The 21076-nt window shown below is 37.4% G+C and overlaps 1 protein-coding gene across 6 annotated transcripts in view; it reads right to left on the bottom strand.

The window, feature by feature from the left end:
- Positions 1–21076, bottom strand: part of GPBP1 (GC-rich promoter binding protein 1) — a 65716-nt gene that overhangs the window by 21872 nt on the left and 22768 nt on the right. For 5 of the 6 annotated variants that reach the window (XM_006055611.4, XM_025270511.2, XM_025270509.3 and 2 more), the window contains one exon: positions 9057–9176. In XM_006055611.4, the coding sequence (XP_006055673.1) occupies positions 9057–9119 (63 nt within the window). In that variant the 5' untranslated portion in view covers positions 9120–9176. Of the gene's footprint in view, positions 1–9056; positions 9177–18831; positions 18908–21076 lie in introns of all 6 variants that reach the window. The other variant, XM_006055612.4, reaches the window with a different exon arrangement.

Below are 21076 nucleotides of genomic sequence, written 5' to 3' on the forward strand. Positions count from 1 at the left end.
TATACAGAGTGAAGTAAGTCAGAAAGAAAAACATCAATATAGTATATTAACGCATATATGCGCAATTTAGAAGGATGGTAACGATGACCCTATATGTGAGACAGCAAAAGAGACAACAGATGTAAAGAACAGACTCTTGGACTCTGTGGGAGAAGGCGAGGGTGGGATGATTTGAGAGAACAGCATTGAAACATGTATATGACCTTATGGGAAATAAATCGTCAGTCCAGGTTTGATGCATGAGATAGGGTGCTCAGGGCCAGAGCACTGGGATGACCCTGAGGGATGGGATGGGGAGGGAGGTGGGTTCAGTTTGGGGAACACATGTACACCCATGGCTGATTCATGTCAATGTATGGCCAAAACCACTGAATATTGTAAAGGAATTAGCCTCCAATTAAATAAATTAATTTAAATAAATAAATAAACAAACACCTTAGTCTGTGTGCCCAGGGTGGGAATGGACCCTAGTATCCCAACATGGCTGATAAAATTTGGAAAAATCTCAGCAGTAAGAGTGGGAAATTAAAATGATCCTACAGGTGGAGCCACTAGGCCAATTCAATGTACCAGTGTGTTTTATAGCTGGTGCTGATGTTACATGCTTGTACTAAAAATGCTCTAGATTCTCCCATTCAGGAAATGTCACAGGTTGACAGATGATTCCCATCCCCTTCAAAATGGTCTAATAAAAAGTACAGCTTCCAGAAGGAAAGAAAATAAAATCATATGTGGCTGAAGACTTGGCTCTGCAGTATTCAGAAAGACTATTTTCCAATACAGCAATGCCATCTGCCTGACACACACACCAAGTACACACTCCTTTTAAAAACTGAGTTCCCCTGGTAGCCTAGTGGTTAGGATTCCAGGCTTTCACTGCCATGGCCAAGGTTCAGTGTTCAATCCCTAGTCGGCCAAAAAAAAGAATGTGGCTCCTGCCATAATGCTGAGCTCTTACTGAAAGCAAACTTAAACTAAGGACTAACCAATAAAAGAACCCAAGAGGGCTCTTGATCAAATGGAAATCATGTGTTCAACAACACAGCTGGCCTCACCCTTGAAGTGCCAACCATAAACTTGCAGTATACTTTATTCCCCTTCTTGCCACCATGACAAGCCAGTGTTTCAATAAGCTCTCAAATCAGAAAAGTTCCCCTAAATGACTGAGCCTGGTTCACTGATAGTTCAGCTAAGTTAAAAGATGTTGGCACACACAGTAGCCACCCAGCCCCAACAACTCTGGAAAACCAAATGGGTAAGTGCCAATCACCTCAATGGAATAAAGCTATGATCCCTGCCTTAGATATTCTTAAGGACAAGACATTTTATATTTTTCTAACTCTTGTGTTGTTGCCAATGGCCTCATCATCTATCACTGAAAAACTATAGACTAGCCAATTAAAAACATCTCTTGGGGTCACACATGATGGGAAATTGCAGCTGCTGCTGAGACAATCTGAGTCATTCGTGTTGATTCAGTAAGGCTTGCTATCTGATGAGAGTGAATGGCATTGAGAGCGACTGAAATTAGAATGCTGATCAAATCTTCAGCATACCACCTAGACCCATTATCACACCAGACATGAAACACACCCACTATCACAGACTGGTTACAAAAGAAAGGACTTTATCTTTCTGATGCAGAAACCTCTACCGCATGCCAGCTTGTGACTCCTGCCAAAAGCTGGTCCATGTGTCTCACTGTAAAGAACACCACATCACACGGAACTACATCAAAGATCTGACTTCTTCATGGAGTCCTCAACAGAGTTGCATCACTACTGAAACTTTTTCAGGTTACATTATTACTGCTGCAGTCTGATGGGCTAACTCTGGTCACAGTATTGTGTCTCCTGAAATTATTTCACGTAATGGGTATATTCCAGACCAGAACAGTCCATTAAACAGTGCATCTTTTGTCAAAAAGGTCATCCTGCAATGAATTAATATTCAAAGTACTCAATGGATGTTTCATACTATTATTCACAAGTATAGACAAGCATTTTAACAGTCCCCTCAAAATTCAACTCAGAACCATTTATACTACACCTCTATACCCTTCATCTCTTCCCACATCTTAGTAAGATGAATGAATGCAGCATAACCAAAAGGGGATCATCTCCTCTTGGCCACTTCTTGTGTAGTAATCAGGATGACAGAAGTGGAAGAGTTATGACAGTAAACAGACTTACACTAAAAATTCTGCTCTGATTATCCCTAGATATAATGTTTCTTTCTTTTCCCTAAGAACAACTACAGGCCAGGCCAACCCACAGGGTGATGGCTAACCAAAATGGAATTCAAACAAATCTAGTTTGGCCATCTGGATTCTCCTGTTGAACTGGCATGGTCCTAGACATGTAGACAACAGCCATTTGCTTGTGTACACTTCTCACGGAGTCCCTGCCTACAGTATCCAAAGTAGACAAAGGTGAGGGTGAGATATCTTTAAAATGCGGTCTCTGAAAATTATTTAAAAATGCCCCTGTCCCACTCACATCCAGTTCCTCTAGATTAAAATATCTAGGTACAAGGAGAGTTTTTAAGTGAAGTTAGAGCTATGGGAATGCGACACACTGCATACAGATTACATGGCTATAGAGGGAGAGCAAAAACCCTAGCAATTGGGAGAAGAAACATCTTTAACACCAGAAAGCACAGGTACAAAGGAGAACAATTAATGATCTCCTTATCCCTTGGAACAAGGGCCCCCAACACGCCAGGCCATGGACCACTACAGGCCTATGGCTTTTAAGGAACTAAGCCACAAGCACGTGAGCAGTGGGTGAGTGAGAGAAGCTTCAACTGTATTTACAGCTGCTCCCCATCATTCACATTACTGCCTGAGCACCACCTCCTGTCAGATCAGTGACAGCATTAAATTCTCAAAGGATTGCGAACCCTACCATGAACCATGCACAGAACGGACCTAAGTTTCACACTCCTTATGAGAATCTAATGCCTAATGATCTGAGGTGGAGCTGAGATGGTGATGCTAGCACTGGGGAGCAGCTGCAAATACAGATTACCATTAGCAGAGAGGTCTGACTGCACAGTGAAAGTCGCTCAGTCCTGTCCAACTCTTTGTGACCCCACAGACTATACAGTCCATGGAATTCTCCAGGCCAGAATACTGGAGTGAGTAGCCTTTCCCTTCTCTAGGGGATTTTCCCAACCCAGGGATCGAACTCAGGTCCCCGCACTGCAGGTGGATTCTTTGCCAGCTGAGCCACAAGGTATGGACTCCTGACTGCACAGAGACCATAATAAATCAACCGCTTGCAGATTATCATCAAAACCCTATCAGTGAATGTCAAGTCACAACAGGGCCGCATCTGGTGGCAGGCTTTATAGTGGCAATAATGCACTTCGTCTCATGAGACCTGGAAGTCTCATCTTCTGCCAGCATCCATCAAACAGTAACAAGCTAGCTTATTACAGTTATCTTGAAAGCAGGATAAAATTTCAGACCTTTCAGACTCTGACATATAGCCAGCATAGTAAAATATGAATACGAAACACAAAACAGGATTGAAAATATAGAAAGAAAACTGCTATTTTTGTGAATGATTGATTTTCCACATTAAAAATTCCAAAAGCATTAAAGTAAAAATTAATCAATGTTGCTAGAAACAACATTAATACTTCAAGATACAATATATATGCTAGAAAGACTTAATAAGAAAGCGTTTTAAAATAGCATTTAAGGTAGCAACAAATAGGAACCTCCCTGGTGGTCCAGTGGCTAAGACTCCATGCTCCCAAAGCAGGCACCCAGGTTTCATTCTTGGTCAGGGAATTAGATCACACATTGCACAACTAAGACCAAAAATCCTGCATTTCACAACTTAGAGCCAGCACAGCCAAATAAATAAGACTTTTACAGAAAGAAAAAAAAAAAAGGAACAACTACTATAAAGCAATTGAATATGTTGGGTACGTGTGTGTGTGTGTGTGTGTGTGTGTGTGTGTGTGTGTAGAGAGAGAGAGAAATACTTGGGTGACTGAAAAAGAACTATGCAATTTTATGTAAAACAGTTAAAGATCACACACAGACATACATACACACACACACTCTCTTTTTCTCTCCCCCGCCAAACCAGTACTCCCCTCAAAAAGGCAGCCCAGAAGAAATAATAAACAAAGAATGTGAATAGGCAATTCACAGAAACATAACCCAATGTCCAAGAAACAGTAAAAATACATTTCATAACAAAGACTGGAAAAATGTTAACCCTGATAATCTGACAAAGTCTTGACGAGAGTACAAAGTAAAAAGAATAGTTATGTACAGCATGCTATGCTATGCTAAGTCACTTCAGTCGTGTCCGACTCTGTGCGACCCCATAGACGGCAGCCCACCAGGCTCCCCCATCCCTGGGATTCTCCAGGCAAGAACACTGGAGTGGGTTGCCATTTCCTTCTCCAATGCATGACAGTGAAAAGTGAAAGTGAAGTCGCTCAGTCATGTCCGACCCTCAGCAACCCCATGGGCTGCAGCCTACCAGACTCCTCCATCCATGGGATTTTCCAGGCAAGAGTACTAGAGTGGGGTGCCATTGCCTTCTCCGATGTACAGCATACAGGAGTATAAATCAGTATACCAGATGGAAAAGAAATTTGGCAGTATGGAACTGAATTCCAGCAATTTTTCTTCCAACTATAGGTAAGAGCCTTGCCATTTAAAATGTGGTCCAGAGACAAGCAGAATCAACAATACTTTGAAGATTGTCAGGACTAGGACCCCATCAGAGATTTACTGAAACTAGAATCTGCATTTTAACAAAACCCCCAGGTTACTTTCATAGCCATTGAAGTCTGAGAAGCAGGAGTCTAAAGAATTCTTATCCATGCATGCTAGGAGACAGTAAAAGAATAGTCAATACAGTATTCATTATAGAGTTCAGTTCAGTTCAGTCGCTCAGTCTTGTCCAACTTTTTGCAACCCCATGAACCACAGCACGCCAGGCCTCCCTTTCCATCACCAACTCCCGGAGTCCACCGAAACCCATGTCCAGTGAGTTGGTGATGCCATCCGACCATCTTATCCTGTCGTCCCCTTCTCCTGCCCTCAATCCTTCCCAGCGATATAAACAATCTCAACTTAATGAGACAAACACACTGTGATACAGAGGCAAAAAATAGAATACAGAGTTTTGAGGCTCCCCTGGTGGTTCAGACTGAAGAATCCACCTGAAATGCAGGAGACTCAGGAACAGTTTTTAAGGTAATTACAGCAAATCTGCAGATATCAACATGGGGGGAAATCTAAAAGATATAAATAACAAATATAAAAACAAGGTTCAGAATATAAATGTTAATCATTTATATTAATGTTCTATATATACAGAAAACTCTTTTGATATTCACATACCTAGTAACAATATAAGAACATGCACTGAGAATATCTCTGGGGAAAAAACGAAGACAGAAAAAAGACTGTGAAGAAGTCAACAGCAGACTTCAATTGTTTATTTCCATAAGAGACACAAAGATAAAACTGCAAAATGTTATGATGTGACTTATTCTCCATGTTTCTCTGTACGTTTAAATATTTCTTTAGAACTATCCACATGGTTCTTTTAGAACTATTAAGACAAATATACTGTAGGAAAATATATGCAGAATATGCAACAAACCCCACAATATGAAAAGAGCTATTACAAATAAATCACTAAGAAATAAATTACATGAATAACATTTCGTAAGACAAAAATATGCTCAGTCATAATTAAATAATGCAAATCAAAACAATGAAGTGTCGTTTTTCATTGAATTTCACAAATATGAAAAAATGGGACAACAGCCAGCATTGCCAATGGTGAAAAATCTGCCCCCCTCCATATAATTTTTATAGGATTATAAACTGGTACAACCTTTCTAGACAGCAATTAGGCACTATCTACCAAAAGGTATAAACTTCCTAATTTACAGATTCTGCTGCTAGGAATTTCCCCTACAAATACATTCAAGAGATGCCCAAGCATTCCTGCAACTTAGTCCATTAACAGGTCCAATTAATCTATGAAGATTCACTCAATAAAAGATTAAGGTTGACAGTTGAAAAATGCAGGGAGTTAGGGGTGCCGACTATGTATGGTCAAAATCAGTATCCACAGATCACGGAGTTGTACAGTACATATATTTATTGGGGAGAAAAAATCCACATAAGTGGACATAAATAGCCCAAACCCATATTGGTCAAGGGTCAACTGTACACAGCTACTGCAGAGTGAAGACACCCATGTACTAACTACAGAAATAGATTACTGGAGATGCTACCCTTGAAGGAAAAAAAAAAAAAGCAATTTCATTCGCTTACCTAAACCAAGATAAAATTATATTCTGATATATATATTAAAACATCCCGGTATTTCACTTCTGAAAATTAGTCTACTTCTTAATAATCAAAAAAAGAAAGTTATTAAACATAAATATTTAAAGTCAAGCACACATATGTTCCTACACTAACTCAAGCACTTTGGGTCAAGTTACTTGTCTCTCTCAACCTCAGTTCCCCATCTGTTTACATTGGTTGGGGCAAGTAGTGGTAGAAGAGCCGAACAGTATTTTACCTTTTATGCTTTTGTTTGCCTTCTTATAAAGCGCTTTACACAGTGACTGGTATGCAGTAATGACTCGAGAAATATTAGTTACCACATTTTAAATCTTTTTCTGAATTTTTAAAAATAATAGCATAATTTTCTGATTCCCAGAATATGTGAATCAACAGTTAAAAACTGCTTAGTAAACAAGAAGTTTCAATGAATTCAGCTACCAGTCTAAATTTTCTCATCCTTTCTTAGCCTAAAGTTTAAAAAGCACCATTTCAATGCAAACTGATACTACTTATATTATTGAAGGCAAATAATTACAATTCTATTTTTCAAACTGCAGGTGAGGTCTCATTATAAATAAGACACATAATTAGTAACAATTTGTATTTTTTTTTTGATTGGAATAAAAAGACCCCAAGAGAAATAAGAACACAGGTAAATGACTTTTTAGTTACAGCTATGTGCATATGAAAACATGATGTAAAATTTCTTACTGGGTCCTAATGAACAGTTCAAATGCCAGTATGTCTATTTCATAGACAGAAACAACCACATGCAGTTTAAAATTTCACCACATGATGGGGCTAAAATTCTGCACGCCTTAGAAAACTGCTCAGGTGCAGTGTTGAAAACATTGTTAACCCTTAATTCAAGTACTCTTATCATCTCTTCAAATAATAAAAGAAAAGACTTAACACAAAGTTGAAAAAGAGAACCCAACAGTTATTTATGACTATCCCATTTATTCAGGAAAAGATTAAAAGGGCTCTGTCAGAAAACAAGAATTATAACTGAAAACCCACGAATAGTGATTTTGAGTGATACAGCGTAAGTCATTAATACCTAATGATGTGTGTATTTATTTATTTGTTAAAACCACTTTGCGAAAGGTCTAAGAAGGTAATTTCAAATATTGCTAGTTAAGAGTTCAAAGTGACATTATTTTCTGTAGGTAATCTAAAATAAATTAGAATTAATTGAAAATTTAGAATTGGCAAAATCAAGACTTCGTTTCATGAGGGCCTATATTCAGATCAAATGTCTGGTTCTAGAAAGCATTAAGAATTCCACCACACAAAACAAAGTCAATCTTAATCAACCTTAATCAACACTTCAATGAAGACAAGAATTATCCTCAATAATGTTTGTAACTAATTTTCCAGGTGCTGATAATTTTTATTGATATGTTTAAAAATGAAAACAAATCTTGACTCATTTCAAAGAGAAAAGGGAAACAAACAGAGGAGCAAGAAATTCATGTACTTCCAGGCTCTGAAGTGGGTCTGGAAAAAACTGAATCCAGGAAAAGCATAGCTGACAGCAACCAAGGGGGTGGGGTAGACATAAACAACAAGAGCAAAGCAAATTTCAGAGACCTAAAGAGAAGAGGAAAGGCAGGCAAACAGAGTCTGTAACTAAGAAATGGTTTTCCCATTTCCTAACAACTGTGATCCCATTTTATAATCTATGAAATAAAATGTTTAATCATTTTACAAAATTCACAAATGAAAATACTACAAAATAGAAAATGCATCCTAGATTCTAGTCTAGGCTCACACTAATCATATGAAAAGAGGCAAGTCAATGAGCCTTCCAGAGAATCCATCTGCATAAAATAACGTCAGTTCACATGCTATGTCTCCAATGCAACTTTTCTAATATATTATGATCTGACAAGTCCTTATTGGGGAACAACTCTGCAAATTATAAAATTGTTCCCATAAAAGCTGTTTCGGCAAACTGTTCTATAAGAACTGCTTGGACCCCCAAAAGGTCCTAGATGAATGCCTTAGCATGGTAGAGACTGATTAAAAGGTAAGCAGATGATTAAGACCTCCCACTTGATTCCTTTGCACTATGGAAAAAACAAAGTAGAAGATAGTATGGAGCCAGATAGATTGATTCTAATCCATTTCAACATCCCTCTCGGCAAGGCTTATAAGCGGATGACAATTTCAATGTCAAGCATGTCTTATACACCAAGTTCTGTTTCGGTTATATAAAATGAACATTTTAAAATCAGTGAGTCATCTGATATGTAGCAACACTGCAATGTTCTCGTAACTCCTAAAACTGAGTAATATGCCAAAGTCTCATTTATTTGAAAAAGAATTCTTCCAGTTGTAAGGAAAGACTTAAAAAACTTCTGATGTTTTTTTAATGTTATCTATAGGAAAGTAAGCAAAGTTAATTATCAGAAGAATAGTACAGAGAGAGGTAAGCCGCATAAGTAATGTGCAATGTATTTAACTGGCTTGAATTGTAAAATGCAGAACTTTAGCACAAAAGATAACTTTTGAAGTAAATGGTTTAAGAATGTTGATGGTATACTGAAAATTGACATATATAGATAAACCAACACATTAAATATGAAATAATTTAGAAAGTTTAGGTGTTTCTCTGCAAAACATTAAGCTTTAGTTTAACTACATCTGTGCAGAACATGAACTAAATAAAAGCAGATAGTCAAAAAGAAAAGAGAGATGCAAGAAAGAATACCTTTGTTGATGATGGTGGGGTAGGAAAATTAAGCCAGGCTGGAGCAAAGTCATGCTGCGCCATTTAGGTCCAGTCTCTCCAACTCAGCGAAACAAGGTTTCAACACCTCATGGCAAGTCCCTGTTATATAAAAGTGGAAAACATTAGATCTATATAGTTCCTGGCCAAAGTATCTTATACCTCCTTTAAATTACAATGATCTGACTACTGTAAGATTTCAATTATAATTCTAGAAAAGGCAAAAATATAGTGACAAACCAGATCAGCACAGTGGAGGGTAAAGGGCCTGGAGAGAAGGGAAATGACTACAAAGGGAAGAAAGAAATTTTCAAGGGTAACTGGGTATTTATCTTAATTGTGGTAAAGGGTAGACACTTGTTAAAACTCACCAAATTATGCACTTAAAACTGGATAATTTTATTATAAACTACCTCAATGAAGGTTAGTTTTGAAATTACAATAGTCTTGAAACAGACTAGTTATAAAGTGTCTCCTGATGTGACACAATATGATGCACACAGCATTACCTATGTACACAGCACATGTTCTTCCCCCCTGGCCCATACAGAATCTGAATTCTGATCTAATTACCAATTTGCAGGAAATTCAACACAGATAATAAATTAAAGGACAACTGAGGGAAGTAATCCCATCGAATGGAGATGACATGATATTCTACAGGTCAAATGACCTGGCTTCTTCAACAAATACATGGATTTCACAGACAGATCAATCAAATACATGTGGACCTTACTTACATAGATCCTTATTCCAACCAAATTCAAAAAGTGAAAATTATGAAACAGTCCAAAATTTGAACATGATCTGAATATTAAATGACTTTAAGAAATTATTAGTCACTGTAGATGTAACAGTTAGTGCAATGATGGTACTGTGGACCCTTCAATAATAAGGTCTCAAACTGTCATGGTTTGAGATACTTATATACAGATTTTTTTTCACTAAATATGTAATACATCACTACATGACCTGAGGTTGGCTGGATGCAAAGATGTGGAGCAGCAAGTGGGGAGGGCCAACTGTAAAGATTTTTTGATTTCTCAAGTCAGACTTTTGAACTGCATGGATGGACAGCACCCCAACCTCTATGCTATTCAAGGGTCAACTGTATATAAAAGGACATATACTGAAGTCTTTGCAATTAAATCCATGTATCTGGAACTTTAGGGGAAAAAAACAAGGAATATGGAAGTCACTGAAACAAGGTTGTCCGTGTGTTTATAAATGTTAGTACAGGGAGGTGCCTAAGTAGTCTCTCTACTTACATGTATGTTTGAAAATTTCCACAGTTAAAATGATTTTTAAAATTACAATCACCACAATGGGCATCCACTACTCTTCTACATTCTAAATTTAACTTTTTGGAAGCCTCTCTCAATTGCATCAAAAATTTCAAGTCACCAGCCCAATCTAAACACAGTAAATTCACAGATTTTTTTAAAATGGGGAAGAAGCCAGCTGGGCAACTGTACTCATTTCAATATAGAGCTTAGAAATTAGTGAATGAAGAAATCAAATTTTCTGAACATTAATGTCTAAATTTACTAATGTCTTATATTTACAACTGCAGAATAATCTCAAAAGGGAAATTTTAAAAAGCAAAATTATCAATACCACTGCTAATCATCCTTTTTCAAAATTCTTTCAAATATAAGTGCTATGGCAGAATTTAAGTCATACCAAAGTATTTCCAAAAATAAAAATTCTCAAGATACTACACAAAAACTCCACTTCTACTATCCAATGTACTGGAAAGGGGAAGGGGCGGAGTGAAGGTCAACAAACGTCAGATATAAGAAACAGAAACTGGTTAACTCACTAAGGTAATGAAAATGTTTACATAATTAAATGAGCAGGGCTTCACTGGTGGTCCAGTAGTTAAGAATTCACCTGTCAATGCAGGGGACACTGGTTGATCCCTGGTCCTCAAAAATCCCATATGCCACAAGGCAACTAAGCCTGTGTGCTGCAACCACTGAGCCTGCGCACATAGAGCCTGCATTATGCAACAGAGAAGCCACCACAATACTAGCCTGCGCACAGCAACTAGAGAGTAGCCCCGGGAACCACAGGAAACCAAAGATTAAATGGTAAGTTACACACTAAAACTTATCTCTTTCTGTGTGTCTTTATGAATTCTAATTTAAATCAATTCTTAAATAATAAAGCATAGATAGCTAATGGCTTAAGTTTTCCTGTTCTGAAAAAAGGTAAAGAGCAATACTAGTTAATATCACATTTATGCCATCCCCTAAACAAGCCACTTTGATACAAGAAAAATTGAGCTGAAGGCATGTGAGTTCCTAAAATTCTTTATCAAACTAAATGCAGAAACTGCCAAAAGAATTTATTAATCCCCTCTCCTGGAGCAATTCATCTTCTCTTTTTGGGACAACAAAAAAGAAAAAAAAAATTCAGCAGCACACTCAGACACTGCCACAAACGCCTAAGGACCCCGTTACCCATTTTGTCTCAAAAATCATTTGCTTTTTTCTACTAAGTATTCTTTCCCCCTGTGAAGTTACGTATACAGATCCCAAGTTCTACTCATCCTCTTTGAGTTACTCACGGTGAGAGGTACTGCCAAGTGACCGCATGCTAATAAACTTGTTTGTTTTCTCTTGTTAATATGTCTTTCCTCAGTTTAATTTACAGAGCCCCAGCCAGAGAACACAGGAATGGAGAAATTTTTCCCTGGTGGCTGAGGGGTGAAAGAATCGCCTGCAGTGCAGAAGATACAAGAGACATGGGTTTGATCCCTGCGTCAGGGAAGATCCCCTGGTGGCAGGCTCAGCAACCCACTCCAGTATTCTTGCCCAGAAAATCCCATGGAGAGACGAGCCTGGCAGGCTACAGTCTGTAGGGTCGCAAAGAGTCAGACACAACTTAGCGGCTGAACAACAGAGGAACTAAGATGCCACATGCTGCAGGGCAACTAAGCCTACAGTCACAACTACTGAGTCCGCATACCACAAATAAGAGCCCAGGCACCACAAAGAAAGATCCCGCCTGCCACAACTAAGACCCAATGCAGCCAAAAATAAATAAATATTTAAAGGAAAAGAATACCCTAACACAGATCCAATAAACAAAGACCGGGAGAGTTCTTATTTCTTTTCTTTCTTTTTTATTCCCTTTAGGCTCCAGACACATATCTGCAACAAAACACAAACTGGACAAGGTAACGATGGCTCTTGTTTGAAGAGCTCTGACAACAGCCATATCTACGGACAGCTGAAATAAAACTATTACATTGCCTTGAAACTACTTTCTATAACCACTGAACCTTTAGTAAAGTCTTATTAAAGGCTGCAACCTGTCTCAGCTGTGCTATGAGCACTAAGTTGATTTCTTGCTTGCCTATGTGTGAAGGATTTGCAACCTTTAGACAATATATTGAGCCTGATAACTTCTTATTCACCACGGACTTTTTGCATTTGACTTTATTAAAATATTATTTCTCTCAAACAACAACAAAACACTAGGTGATTACAATCTGAGGGACAGAGACTTCAGAAACTACCCAAAACAAAGAATACAGACTTTCAGAAATAGTTTAGAAAAGTCACTAAATGAACACACAACCACAACCCAATAGTAAGCAACTCCAACGATGGGAAGAAAAAAATATTTGACTCCTAGAGTCTCTAACTTATTGATTCAGTATTCAAAATGCTTGATTTTCTAACAAACATTACAAAGCATGCAAAGAAACAATACAGTACAGCCCATGGGGCAGTGGGAGGGGGGGCAAGGGGGGAGCTGTGACATTAGCAGAAACTGCCACTGATGAGAAACAGACATCAATTGTCTTAAATACAAAGGGCTAAAGGAAACCAGAACAATGTCTCAACAAACAGTATCATAAAGAGATAAGAAATACAGAAAAGAACCAAACAAATTCTGGAGCTAAAAAGTACGTTAACTGAAATGAAAATTTCACTACACAGTTTAATAGCAGATTTGAGCCAGCAGAAAGAAGAATCAGAGAACCTTAAGAGTGAAGAGGTCAATTAAAATTACCAGTTTAAGGAGCTAGAAGAAAAGAAAACTGAACAAAAACCTGTGGGACATCATCAAGCATACCAACATACACATAACAAAAGTTTCAGGAGAGAAAACAAGGGGGACAGAAAAATAAATCAAGAAATAATGGCTAAACACTTAGCAAATTAGCTAAAGACACAAAATATACATATCCAAGAAGTTAACTGAACTCCAAGAAAGATAAACACAAAAAGATTCACACCAAGACACATAACCATCTAGTCAAAGCTATGGTTTTTCCAGTAGTCACATATGGATGTGAGAGTTGGACTATAAAGAAAGCTGAGTGCCGAAGAACTGATGCTTTTGAACTGTGGTGTTGGAGAAGACTCTTGAGAGTCCCTTGGACTGCAGGGAGATCAAACCAGTCAATCCTAAAGGAAAACAACCCTGATTTCTATATCTGTGGGTAAAACTGTAAGAGCTAATAAACTCAGCAATATTGTAGGATACAAGATCAACAAAGAAAATTCAGTAGCATTTCTATATACTAGCAATAACAATCCAAAAGGAAATGAATAAACAAGTCTATTCAAAATTATCCAGAAATAAATTTAACCAAGGAGGTTTAAGATTTGTTCACTAAAAACTACAAACCATTGCTACAGGAAAATTTTAAAGATCCAAATTAATATAAAGATATGCTTTGTTCAAGGACTGGGAAACTTAAGTATTGTTAAGATAGCAATAACAGATTCAACATAACCTCTATTAAAATTCCAAAAACCCTTTTTGCAGGAACAGAAAAACCATTCTCAATTCATTTGGAACTGCAAGGAACCCCAAATAGCCAAAACACTACTGGAAAAGGAGAACACAGTTACAGGACTCATAAATCCCTATTTTGAAACTTACTACAAAGCTATAATGATCAAAACAATGTCTTACTGGTATAGTGTAAGGGATAGATATATAAACCAATGGAATGGAACTGAGAATCCAGAAAAAGTCATACATGTATGGCCAATTGACTTTTTTTTTTTTTTAACCAAACTGCTAAGACCACAACAAATGGATTTCAACAAGTGGATACCCAATAAACTCCTATTGATATCTATAACTCAAAATGGATCAAAGACCTACAAAAGCTAAAATTATAAACTAGCAGAAGAAAACAGCAGTAAGGTTTCACTAATTTGGATTTGGCAATGGAATTTTAGGTACAGCACCTTTGGATTTCACTAAAATTTAAAAATTCCATACAAAGGATATCATCTAGAAAGTGGAAAGACAACAAAATGGAAGAAAATATTTGCAAATTTTATCTAACAGGTGTCCAGTGTTCAGAATATATAAAGAATTCTTGAAGACAATGTAAAAATGGGCAAAGGACTTGAACAGACATTTCTCAGCCTCCCTTCAAGAAAGGGGAAAGAAAACGAAAGAGTAAAACAGTAAGTGTTAGACAACCCTGGTGGTCCAGTGGTTAAGAATCCTCTTGCCAATGCAGGGGACATGGGTTTGATCCCTGGTCCATGAAGATTTCACATGCCACAGGACAACTAAGCTCATGCGCCACAACTACTGAAGCCTGCATGCCTAGAGCCTGTGCTCCACAATGCAAGAGAAGTCACTGCAATGAGAAGCCTGCCCACTGCAGCAAGAGTAGCCCCACCTCGCAGCAACTACAGAAAGCCCAAGTGCAGAAAAGACCCAGCACAGCCAAAAATTAATTAATTAAAAAACAAGTGTCTGTACACCCATGGTTGATTCATGTCAATGTATGGCAAAAACCACTACAATATTGTAATTAGCCTCCAATAAAAATAAATAAATTTAAATATATATATATAAATAATATAAAAATTAAATTTAAAAGTATATAAAAAAATAATAAGTGTCGTCAAATATATGAAGAAACTGGTACCCTGGTACATTTTTAATGGGAAGGTAAACTGATGCAAGTGCTGGGGAAACAGTTTGATAACTCCTCAGAAAGCTAAAAGCACATAGCATATGACTCAGTAAAACCACTGCATTCAAAAGAACTGAAAACGGATACTTAAATACTTGAATACTGATGTCCACAGCAGATCTATTCACAACAGCCCAGAGGTGGAAACATCTCAATGTCCACCTATAGATAAATGAATAAAAAACAAACCGTGTATGTATTCAATAGAAGACATATTCTATTATGATTAACCATGAAAATATGCTAAGCCACCAAACACATCCAGAAGCCGGATCACGTGCTGTACGATCCCAATTTTTATGAAATATCCAGAACAGACAAATCCAGAGATGAAAAGCAGAGACCTAACCAGGGACTGCTGGGAAGGAGAAATGGGACTGGCTGCTAAATGGATTCAGACTTTTCTTAGAGGGTAATGAAAATATTCTGGAACTTGGTTTCACATCATTGTGAATGCACTAAATGACACTGAATTATACATTTTTAAATGGTTAATTTCATGTAATGTGGCTTTCACCCCATAAAAATAAATAAATGTGCTATATTATAACCCCTTGAATAAAACACTATGAATCCAGATATACATACAACTGAAAAATTTTAGAAGGAAGAGGTTATTTATACAATTTTTAAGAACCTCAAAAAAAAAAAATAAAAGGTTACTACAGTTTTGCAATGAAATGGCCTGGCACATAGCCTGGGAAATCCTTAATCAACAAATCAAAGCAAGCATCATCAGTAAAAGAACAAACTGAAATTGTGTGCCAATGAGCAAGACAGGGCACCATTTCACTTCTGTAATATCCTAACCAAAGCACAGCCTGTCTTCAACAGGAGAGGCGCTAACTTGAGACATTCAGTTCAGTTCAATTGCTCAGTCATGTCCGACTCTTTGAGACTCCACGGACTGCAGCATGCCAGGCTTCCCTGTCCATCACCAACTCCTGGAGCTGGTGACATTATAAGAGACGCATTGTATGTACTCTAACAACTAGCTCAAAATCTTCAAGAATCAAGTTTTTATAAAAATCATTTTTCTAAAATGATAAGGCTGTGACATGTTTATTCTGTATTTTTGCATCATGTTTTTAACACTTTTTAAAGTTGTTTTTTTTTTTGATGTGGACCATTCTTAAAATCTTTATTGAATGTCACAATATTGTTTCTGTTTTATGTTTTGGCTTTTTAGCCCTAAGGCATGTGGGATCTTAGCTCCCCAACCAGGGATGGAACCTGAACCCCCCTTTCTTTGGAAGGTGAAGTCTTAACCACTGGACCACCAGGGAAGTTTCATGTTTTTAACTTTTGAAAAGTATATTCTGACATCTTATTCCACTCTTGTGTCTGCTTCACTACTGCAATACCACTAATGAAGTCTGGTTAACATTTAGTAAGCGCTAGGTGATTTCCAGATTTCCCTAATAAAAAGTAAAAGATCCTTTCGCTATAGATTTTGACTCAACGGTTCTTAAGGCTGAGAATTCTATTCTTAAGTGAGTACTTAAAGTAATGATAATCAGGAAAAGATGGTAAATACTGTAATATTTACCAAGAAAAAAACTCTTGCCTAAGGAACATGGCCTCTAAACACAGGAAAATAATCTACTGCTCTACTGTGTTTTGCAGTTTCAGTTATGAAACAAAGGGTCTAATACCTTTTCTTAGTTATCAAACTCTCAATTACAGATTAGACTCTCAAATATAAAACATCAGCAAATTTCACAAGAAATCTAGAGTATTAGAAATTTTCATCCTTTAAAAAGCTTCCTATTATTGGCTTGCTTTAACCTTGAATTTTGTTAGGTTTCCCTACCTCCCTCAGCTTATCGCTTATTAAGTTGCTCAGAACCTTTCTGTTTTACTTACAAATAAAAAATAAAACAGAAGAAGAATTTAATGAGAATTGTTATTTGCTAAATTGCTACATGTGAAAATTGCTACTTTCACCCCTACAAAAAGAATTCTATTTAAGGAGAAAAAAAAAATGGAAACAGCATGCTTTCAATTCTTGAGATTTTAGATTACTGAAGGCTTAATACACAAAATATAACTGAAGTACTCCAAAACTTATAATGAGCTAACAATTTTCATACAAAATGTACCACTACAAAAAAACAACACCTACTCTATAAACAAATTTTTACTCACTGAGCTTCTCTTTCAAACTCACAATACTAAACAGTTTAAGTCATCCCTGAATGAGACCTTGTTTTAAGGGCTGGTAAAGATACATTTTAATTTAGAAATATATTGCAAACAATATGGTCTACATAGGATAAAATTTAAATCAAATCAGCTCATTTACTAAACAGCCAATGTAAGCAAAAACAAGCAGCACTAAACACTGCTGATGATACTAGATTTAAAAGGGCAGTCTTCCCTCTTTAACAGCTAACAAATGGAAACAAAGTTGCTGCCTCATATCCTTCATAAGTTAAGGTATAAGCAAATTATCCATCTGAAGTATTTAACCAAAGAAAAGCGCAAAGTGTGTGTGTGTGTGTGTGTGTGTGTGTGTGTGTGTGTGTGTGTGTGTGTGTGTGTGTGTGTGTGTGTGCGCGCGCGCGCGCGCGCGCCCCATCCAACTCTTGCAACCCCACGGACTGTAGCCCACCAGGCTCCTCTGTCCATGGAATTTCCCAGGCAAGAATACTGGAGTGGGTTACCATTTTCTACTCCAGGGGAATATTCCCAACCCAGGTCACCCCTTGACTGTGGACTAGTCTTAATGGCTTGCTTCTAATGAAAAGAATGTGGTAGAAGTGACTTCTAAGACTAGGTCATAAAAAGCACTGCACACTTCTAGCTGCTTTTCTTCTCAGATCTCTTCCTCTGGAAATGCAGAAGCCAGGCAAACAGTTGGAGATCTACATATGCAAAGGAAATTTGAGTCCTCTAGACAACAGCCAGCAGCAACCTGCTAACCCAAAGAGGAACACCTTCTTAGAAGGAGATCCTCTAGGCACCAGTGTCAAGCCTTCAAATGACAGCAACCTTTGAGATTTTTATGAAAGACATGGAAGAAGCCAGAACCACTCAGCTAAACTGCTACCAAATTTCTGGCCCACAGAAAATTCATGTGCAAAAGTATTTTAACTCCCTTGTTAAAAGAATATACAGTTTAAGGGGGGAAAAAATGATGTTTTGCCATTAAAAAAATGCCAATATTATCAGAGTTCAAATAAAGTAAACAGATACACTTTAAAAAATAAATGTGGCATCAGCTTATATATGTTCTCTGAAAGGGGTGGGGTGGGGCGCAGAATAGGAAGAGATAATTTACCCCCAGACTAGGCCCTTCCCAGGTGGTTCAGTGAAGAATCCGTTTGCCAATGTAGGAGAAAGCAGGTTTGATCCCTGGGGGTCAGAAGAACCACTGGAGAAGGAAATGGCAACCCACTCCAGTATTCTTGCCAAGGACAGAGGAGTCTGGCAGGCTACAATCCATGGGGTCACAGAGTCAGACACAATTTAGCAACTAAACAACAACAACAACAACAAAACTACAGAGCCTGTTACGATATGAACTCAAATCTTCCTGCCTCAAAACCATGCTCATTGTTCATTATCAGTATATTTCTCAAACTTTTTCCCACAGAAGTTACTTACAAAGTTAACAAACCTGCACCCTCCAAAATGTATTTTCAGAAAGTAACCAAAACAACTCGTCCTCAAGTCCTATTGTACAAACTCATGAAATTTCTGCACTGTACTTTATATATGTTTCAATATAAAAAAATTTAAGTTACTTATTCAAGTAAAATAACCTTGGATCAGAGGTGATTGGTTTACCTTAAGGTTTCTTAAACCGTGTGTTTGAGAAAACACTGCTATAACAAGGTAAAATCCCAGAGATGACTTAGTTCAACTGGAATATAAACATAAGAAAAAGAAAGATGTATGACTATAGTTAAACATATATATATATATCTTAGATACAACTGACAATGGTTCATATAATATAGAATATTTTTAAAAAAACGGTATTATAAATTAGAATAATTACCAAGAAGCTTCTAAATTACCATCCCTTAAGATTTAAAGATCTTGTTATTTAAAATCTTCAAATTTATTTAGCCCAAGACACAAAACCATAATGTTTAATGTCATGTTTCAATTAAGTACAAAGCAGAAAACAAATTACACTCTCTGGCACTGACACAGAAAGGAAATGGAATTTATCACTGTTTCTCCTTGTCTGTCCCCACACCTTGGCCAGTAACATAATCCTAAAAAATAAAAAACCTGAAGGAATCATTTTGTGTGAATAATTTAGAGTAAGCACAGAATATTTCTAAACAGGTCTCTTAAAACCACTGGGGGACTTCCCTGGTGGCACAGTGGATAGGAATCTGCCTGCCACTGCAGGGGACATGAGTTTGATCCCTGGTCCAGGAAGATTCCACATGATGCAGGCAACTAACCCTGTGGGCCACAACCACGAAGACCGAGTGCTGAAACTACTGAAGGCCACGTTCCAGAGCCCGTGCTCCTCAACAAGAGAATCTCCCACAATGAGAAGCCTGAGCGGCACAACAAAGAGTTGCCCCTGGCTCGCCACAACTAGCAAAAGCTCGTGAGCAGCAACGGAGATTCAGCACAACCAAAAATAAGTAATTTAAAAAACAACTACTACTACTGGGGGTTTCCTTTCTCAATGGTACTAAGTCATTCTGTTACAAACTTCTTTGAACTAATGAATCTAGCCAATAGACTCTCAACACATCAACCCAGTAATGAAAATGTCAACCAACACCACTCAACAGGCCAGGATATCTAAAACCAAGTAGAGAAAGTACTCTGAGGACACTACGTACTGCCTCAAACAGCACACAGGAATGAGAAATAGGAACTAAATTCAGCAGGCAAAGGAAGCACCCAGAAGTTTTAAAGTTACAACTGTATGTCTGGAAATGTGCTTAGAAAAAATAAATCTGGTATAGTTTGTTGTAAAATAAAGGGGGCAGGGAGGATTCAGAAAATCACCTTGAGAGGAAAGGTATTGGTTCCCATTACCACTCACTCATAACAGAAGCTTTCAAAAGATGTGTTACTTAAAAAATTCCAGTTTCAGTGGAAAAGAGCTAGCTTCCTTCAATTTTCTAAAAACTGTAATATAAAAGCCAAACTCAAAGCTCTCTTATAAAGAATGGAAGTAAAGAGAGCAAGAATAAGGAGATAGTACATGCAAATAAATGAAGTCAGAACACTCTCTCATACCACACACAATAACAAACTCAAAATAGCTTACAGACAAATATAATACATGACACCGTACAACTCCTAGAAAAGATCATAAACAAAACATTCTGACATAAATTGTACCAGTGTTTTCTTAGGCCAGTCTCCCAAGACAATAGAAATAAAAGCAAAAATAAACAAAAGGGACCTGATAAAACTTATAAGCTTCTACACAGCAAAGGAAACCATAAAGACAACCTACAGACTGGAAGAAAATATTTGCAAACAATGTGACCAACAAGAGCTTAATTTCCAAAACACACAAACATTTTCTACAACTCAGTAACATGAAACAAACAAACCCAAACAAAAAATGGGCAGAAGACCTAAATAGATATTTGTCCTCCATATCTAGAGATATTCTTCTCCAAAGAAGATATACAAATGGCCAAAAAGCACATCAACAGATGCCCGATATCAGTAATTCTTAGAGAAACGCAAACCAAAACCATGAATTATCAACCTCACTTGGTCAGAATGGCCATCATCAGAGAGTCTAGAAATAACAAATGCTGGAGAGGTTGTGGAGAAAAGTAAACCTTTGTACACTGTTGCTGCGAATACAAATTCGTGCAGCCACTGTGGAAAAGAGTATGGACGCTCCTTTAAAAACTAAAAGAGTTACTGTATGACCAGCAAATCCCTCTCCTGGGCATGCATCTGGAAAACACAAAAATTCTAATTCCAAAAGATACATGAACTCTAATGTTCATAGAAGGATTATTTACAATAGCCAAGACATGGAGGCAACCATGGACATTTATCCATACAGATGAAAGGATAAAGAACATGTACA

The sequence above is a fragment of the Bubalus bubalis genome, chromosome 19 (assembly GCF_019923935.1).
Source record: "Bubalus bubalis isolate 160015118507 breed Murrah chromosome 19, NDDB_SH_1, whole genome shotgun sequence".
NCBI lineage: Eukaryota > Metazoa > Chordata > Mammalia > Artiodactyla > Bovidae > Bubalus > Bubalus bubalis.